The following is a 7,500-nucleotide window of genomic DNA, read 5'->3' on the forward strand; positions in this document are numbered from 1 at the left end:
GGCTGTCTCTCTGATTGGCTGTCTCCTGATTGGCTGTCTCCTGATTGGCTGTCTCTCTGATTGGCTGTCTCTCTGATTGGCTGTCGCTCTGATTCTCTCTGATTGGCTGTCTCTCTGATTGGCTGTCTCCTGATTGGCTGTCTCTCTGATTGGCTGTCTCTCTGATTGGCTGTCTCTCTGATTGGCTGTCTCCTGATTGGCTGTCGCTCTGATTCTCTCTGATTGGCTGTCTCTCTCATTGGCTGTCTCCTGATTGGCTGTCTCCTGATTGGCTGTCTCTCTGATTGGCTGTCTCCTGATTTGCTGTCTCTCTGATTGGCTGTCTCCTGATTGGCTGTCTCTCTGATGGGCTGTCTCTCTGATTGGCTATCTCTCTGATTGTCTGTCTCTCTGATTGGCTGTCTCCTGATTGGCTGTCTCCTGATTGGCTGTCTCTCTGATTGTCTGTCTCTCTGATTGGCTGTCTCCTGATTGGCTGCCTCTCTGATTGGGTCTCTCTCTGATTGGCTGCCTCTCTGATTGGGTCTCTCTCTGATTGGCTGCCTCTCTGATTGGGTCTCTCTCTGATTGGCTGTCTCTCTGATTGGGTCTCTCTCTGATTGGCTGTCTCTCTGATTGGCTGTCTCCTGATTGGCTGTCGCTCTGATTCTCTCTGATTGGCTGTCTCTCTGATTGGCTGTCTCCTGATTTGCTGTCTCTCTGATTGGCTGTCTCTCTGATTGGCTGTCTCCTGATTGGCTGTCTCTCTGATGGGCTGTCTCTCTGATTGGCTATCTCTCTGATTGTCTGTCTCTCTGATTGGCTGTCTCCTGATTGGCTGTCTCCTGATTGGCTGTCTCTCTGATTGTCTGTCTCTCTGATTGGCTGTCTCCTGATTGGCTGCCTCTCTGATTGGGTCTCTCTCTGATTGGCTGCCTCTCTGATTGGGTCTCTCTCTGATTGGCTGCCTCTCTGATTGGGTCTCTCTCTGATTGGCTGTCTCTCTGATTGGCTGCCTCTCTGATTGGGTCTCTCTCTGATTGGCTGTCTCCTGATTGGGTGTCTCTCTGATTGGCTGTCTCCTGATTGGCTGTCTCCCTGATTGGCTGTCTCTCTGATTGGCTGTCTCTCTGATTCTCTCTGATTGGCTGTCTCCTGATTGGGTCTCTCTCTGATTGGCTGTCTCCTGATTGGCTGTCTCCTGATTGGCTGTCTCCTGATTGGCAGATAGCAGAGGAGGATCTTCCTAAACCAGCCAGTGACTTGGAGGCTGGGAAGACCGTCCCGTTTATTTACGGAGACCCGCCCCCTGAGCTTCTCAACGTCCCATTGGAGGATCTGGATCCTTTCTACCAATCACAGAAGGTCTGTGTGTGTGTGTCGTCTTCTCATTGGTCTGCTGTCTGTCGCTGTGTTCATGTCCAGTTTGTCTCTTTCATTGTCGTGTGGATCATCACCAGGGAGGTTGTGAGTTCTCATCCTCGCTGTGCCCCGCCCACACACTTCCCCCTCGAACTGGAGGATTCACTGTGCTGCATTTCACCGCTCAACCGCTGAGTGGGGTTCAAACACTCCACGCACTCAACCGACGCCATTTTGTCTACGTAGCAGAAGAACAACAGAGCGACGACTAGATTCACTTTATGAATGTAAAAAAAGATCACAGGGTTTTTCTGGTCTGAGTCAGAAGAGTTGAGGAAAAAGCTTTTGGAAAAATAAACAGAAGAAGAAGAAATACGATGGTCACTTCCTGTAAGGGAGGATGGGGGCTGTGCACCCGGCAGCGTCCTGTCCAACGCTCGGCTCTGCAGAACAAAGCGGATCCACTTCATGCAACATGTCTGCTGAAGAGAACCTCTGAGTCCTGCATCATCACCCTGATCACAACTGGGTACAGTCTTCAGGGCAGACTGAACCAGGGCGCTGGTCCAGAGCGAGGCGGAGGGGTCTTCTTGTGTGTCGACAGGTGGTGTAACATCATCTGCCCTCTGGCAGCAGCTGCGTCTCTGTGAACCAGCTCAGGGGCTGGACGGCATCCAGGGGTTATAGAAGACTGTGCCATGGAGCGCTCTCCAACGCCAGAGTCCTGCTTCAGTCCCCACACTGGAACACTTCCACCATCATACCCTGCCCCCAGACCTACACCACCCCCAGACCAGGACACAAGGAACCCTGCCCCCAGAACTACACCACCCCCAGACCAGGACACAAGGAACCCTGCCCCCAGAACTACACCACCCCCAGACAAGGACAAAAGAAACCCTGCCCCCAGAACTACACCACCACCAGACAAGGACACAAGGAACCCTGCCCCCAGAACTACACCACCCCCAGACAAGGACACAAGGAACCCTGCCCCCAGAACTACACCACCCCCAGACAAGGACACAAGGAACCCTGCCCCCAGACCTACACCACCACCAGACAAGGACACAAGGAACCCTGCCCCCAGACCTACACCACCCCCAGACAAGGACACAAGGAACCCTGCCCCCAGAACTACACCACCCCCAGACAAGGACAAAAGGAACCCTGCCCCCAGACCTACACCACCCCCAGACAAGGACACAAGGAACCCTGCCCCCAGACCTACACCACCACCAGACCAGGACACAAGAAACCCTGCCCCCAGACCTACACCACCCCCAGACAAGGACACAAGGAACCCTGCCCCCAGACCTACACCACCACCAGACCAGGACACAAGAAACCCTGCCCCCAGAACTACACCACCCCCAGACAAGGACACAAGGAACCCTGCCCCCAGAACTACACCACCCCCAGACAACGACACAAGGAACCCTGCCCCCAGACCTACACCACCACCAGACCAGGACACAAGAAACCCTGCCCCCAGACCTACACCACCCCCAGACAAGGACACAAGAAACCCTGCCCCCAGAACTACACCACCACCAGACAAGGACACAAGAAACCCTGCCCCCAGAACTACACCACCCCCAGACAAGGACACAAGAAACCCTGCCCCCAGAACTACACCACCCCCAGACCAGGACACAAGGAACCCTGCCCCCAGACCTACACCACCACCAGACAAGGACACAAGGAACCCTGCCCCCAGACCTACACCACCACCAGACAAGGACACAAGGAACACTGCCCCCAGAACTACACCACCCCCAGACCAGGACACAAGGAACCCTGCCCCCAGACCTACACCACCCCCAGACCAGGACACAAGGAACCCTGCCCCCAGAACTACACCACCACCAGACAAGGACACAAGGAACCCTGCCCCCAGACCTACACCACCACCAGACAAGGACACAAGAAACCCTGCCCCCAGAACTACACCACCACCAGACAAGGACACAAGGAACCCTGCCCCCAGAACTACACCACCCCCAGACCAGGACACAAGGAACCCTGCCCCCAGACCTACACCACCCCCAGACAAGGACACAAGGAACCCTGCCCCCAGACCTACACCACCACCAGACAAGGACACAAGTAACCCTGCCCCCAGAACTACACCACCCCCAGACAAGGACACAAGAAACCCTGCCCCCAGACCTACACCACCACCAGACAAGGACACAAGGAACCCTGCCCCCAGACCTACACCACCACCAGACAAGGACACAAGGAACCCTGCCCCCAGAACTACACCACCCCCAGACAAGGACACAAGGAACCCTGCCCCCAAAACTACACCACCCCCAGACAAGGACAAAAGGAACCCTGCCCCCAGAACTACACCACCCCCAGACAAGGACAAAAGGAACCCTGCCCCCAGAACTACACCACCCCCAGACAAGGACAAAAGGAACCCTGCCCCCAGACCTACACCACCACCAGACAAGGACACAAGGAACCCTGCCCCCAGAACTACACCACCCCCAGACAAGGACACGAGGAACCCTGCCCCCAGAACTACACCACCACCAGACAAGGACACAAGGAACCCTGCCCCAGAACTACACCACCCCCAGACAAGGACAAAAGGAACCCTGCCCCCAGAACTACACCACCCCCAGACAAGGACACAAGGAACCCTGCCCCCAGAACTACACCACCCCCAGACAAGGACACAAGGAACCCTGCCCCCAGAACTACACCACCCCCAGACAAGGACACAAGAAACCCTGCCCCCAGAACTACACCACCCCCAGACAAGGACACAAGAAACCCTGCCCCCAGAACTACACCACCACCAGACAAGGACACAAGAAACCCTGCCCCCAGAACTACACCACCCCCAGACCAGGACACAAGGAACCCTGCCCCCAGAACTACACAACCACCAGACAATTGCACTCACTGATTACAATAGTTGTACTTCATTAGAAGTGTTTGGAAAAACTGGTGCTTAACATCATCCTTCCCATCGTCAAGCCGCACTGGGAACACTAGGGACACTGGGGACACTGGGGACAATCAGGACACTGGGGACACTGGAGACACTGGGGACACTGGGGACACTGGAGACACTGGGGACACTGGAGACACTGGGGACACTGGGGACACTGGGGACACTGGAGACACTGGGGACACTGGGAACACTGGGGACACTGGGGACACTGGAGACACTGGAGACACTGGGGACACTGGGGACACTGGGCAGACTGGGGACACTAGGGACACTGGGCAGACTGGGGACACTAGGGGCACTGGGGACACTGGGAACACTGGGGACACTGGGGACACTGGGCAGACTGGGGACACTGGAGACACCAGGGACACTGGGGACACTGGGGACACTGGAGACACTGGGGACACTGGAGACACTGGGCAGACTGGGGACACTAGGGGCACTGGGGACACTGGGGACACTGGGGACACTGGAGACACTGGGGACACTGGGGACACTGGGGACACTGGGGACACTGGAGACACTGGAGACACCAGGGACACCGGGGACACTGGGTACACTGGGGACACTGGAGACACTGGAGACACTAGGGGCACTGGGGACACTGGGGACACTGGAGACACTGGGGACACTGGAGACACTGGGGACACTGGAGACACTGGAGACACTAGGGGCACTGGGGACACTGGGGACACTGGAGACACTGGAGACACTGGGGACACTGGAGACACTGGAGACACTGGAGACACTAGGGGCACTGGGGACACTGGGGACACTGGGGACACTGGGGACACTGGGGACACTGGGGACACTGGAGACACTGGGGACACTGGAGACACTGGAGACACTGGAGACACTGGGGACACTGGAGACACTGGGGACACTGGGGACACTGGAGACACTGGGGACACTGGAGACACTGGGCAGACTGGGGACACTAGGGGCACTGGGTACACTGGGGACACTGGGGACACTGGAGACACTGGGGACACTGGAGACACTGGGGACACTGGGGACACTGGAGACACTGGAGACACCAGGGACACTGGGGACACTGGGTACACTGGGCAGACTGGGGACACTGGGGGCACTGGGGACACTGGAGACACTGGAGACACTGGAGACACTGGAGACACTGGGGACACTGGAGACACTGGAGACACTGGAGACACTGGGGACACTGGGGACACTGGGGACACTGGAGACACTGGGGACACTGGAGACACTGGAGACACTGGGGACACTGGGGACACTGGAGACACTGGAGACACTGGAGACACTGGAGACACTGGGGGCACTGGGGACACTGGAGACACTGGGGACACTGGAGACACTGGAGACACTGGGGACACTGGGGACACTGGAGACACTGGAGACACTGGAGACACTGGGGACACTGGGGACACTGGGGACACTGGAGACACTGGGGACACTGGAGACACTGGAGACACTGGAGACACTGGGGACACTGGGGACACTGGGGACACTGGAGACACTGGAGACACTGGAGACACTGGGGGCACTGGGGACACTGGAGACACTGGGGACACTGGAGACACTGGAGACACTGGGGACACTGGGGACACTGGAGACACTGGAGACACTGGAGACACTGGGGACACTGGGGACACTGGGGACACTGGAGACACTGGGGACACTGGAGACACTGGAGACACTGGAGACACTGGAGCCTGAGGTGTCCTGAGCTCCTTCCTGTTGCAGCGGTAGGCTCCGCCCCCTGCACCACCTCATCTGCAGCAATAATGAAGGTGTTGAGAGGGCGGAGCGCTCCAAACATCTGAGACTCCCTCAGGACAACAAACAACAATAACAAACAACAACAAACAAACAAATAACAACAAACCACAACACACAACACACAACACACAACACACAAGCATCAACACACAACAACAAACAAACAACAATAAACAAACAAATAACAACAAACAACAACACACAACACACAACACACAAGCATCAACACACAACAACAAACAAACAACAAACAACAACACACAACAACACACAACAAACAACAACAAACAACAACACACAACACACAAGCATCAACAAACAACACACAACAGACAACAAACAACAACAAACAACAACAAACAACAACACACAACAAACAACACACAACAAACAACACACAAGCATCAACACACAACAACAAACAAACAACAAACAACAACAAACAACAACACACAACAAACAAACAAACAACAACAAACAACAACACACAACAAACAACACACAAGCATCAACACACAACAAACAACAACAAACAACACACAAGCATCAACACACAACAAACAACACACAACACACAACAACAAACAACACACAACAACAAACAACACACACACACACACACACACACACACACACACACACACACACACACACACGTATGTTACCGGTCTGTCCAGTGACCGAACACCCTTTCAAAATAAGAGTTCTGGGTCCAAACAAACAGAACCAAGGTCCAATCAGGATCAGGATCAGGATCAGGATCAGGATCAGGATCAGGATCAGGACCAGGATCAGGATCAGGATCAGGATCAGGATCAGGATCGGCTCTGTGCTCAGTTTGACTCTTTTTCATCAAACTGTCCTCTGTCCTCTGTCCTCTGTCCTCTGACGTCCTCTGTCCTCTGTCTTCTGACGTCCGTCCTCTGTCCTCTGTCCTCTGTCCTCTGTCCTCGGACGTCCGTCCTCTGTCCTTTGTCCTCTGACGTCCGTCCTTTGTCCTCTGACGTCTGTCCTCTGTCCTCTGATGTCCATCCTCTGTCCTCTGTCCTCTGTCCTCTGACGTCCGTCCTTTGTCCTCTGACGTCCGTCCTTTGTCCTCTGACGTCTGTCCTCTGTCCTCTGACGTCCGTCCTCTGTCCTCTGTCCTCTGTCCTCTCTCCTCTGTCCTCTGACGTCCGTCCTCTGTCCTCTGACATCCGTCCTCTGTCCTCTGTCCTCTGACGTCCGTCCTCTGTCCTCTGACATCCATCCTCTGTCCTCTGACGTCCGTCCTCTGTCCTCTGTCCTCTGACGTCCGTCCTCTGTCCTCTGACGTCTGTCCTCGGACGTCCGTCCTCTGTCCTCTGACGTCTGTCCTCGGACGTCCGTCCTCTGTCCTCTGTCCTCTGACGTCCGTCCTCTGTCCTCTGACGTCTGTCCTCTGTCCTCTG

The 7,500-nt window shown here is 55.4% G+C and overlaps 1 protein-coding gene across 9 annotated transcripts in view; it reads left to right on the top strand.

The window, feature by feature from the left end:
* The window catches only part of scn4ab (sodium channel, voltage-gated, type IV, alpha, b), a 50,424-nt gene that overhangs the window by 11,835 nt on the left and 31,089 nt on the right, over positions 1 to 7,500 (top strand). For all 9 annotated transcript variants that reach the window (XM_083931010.1, XM_083931017.1, XM_083931016.1 and 6 more), the window contains exon 3: positions 1,207 to 1,344. In XM_083931010.1, coding sequence (XP_083787136.1) covers positions 1,207 to 1,344 — 138 coding nt within the window. The remainder of the gene's footprint in view (positions 1 to 1,206; positions 1,345 to 7,500) is intronic.

This window comes from Echiichthys vipera (assembly GCF_963691815.1).
Source record: "Echiichthys vipera genome assembly, chromosome: 17".
Classification (NCBI taxonomy): domain Eukaryota; kingdom Metazoa; phylum Chordata; class Actinopteri; order Perciformes; family Trachinidae; genus Echiichthys; species Echiichthys vipera.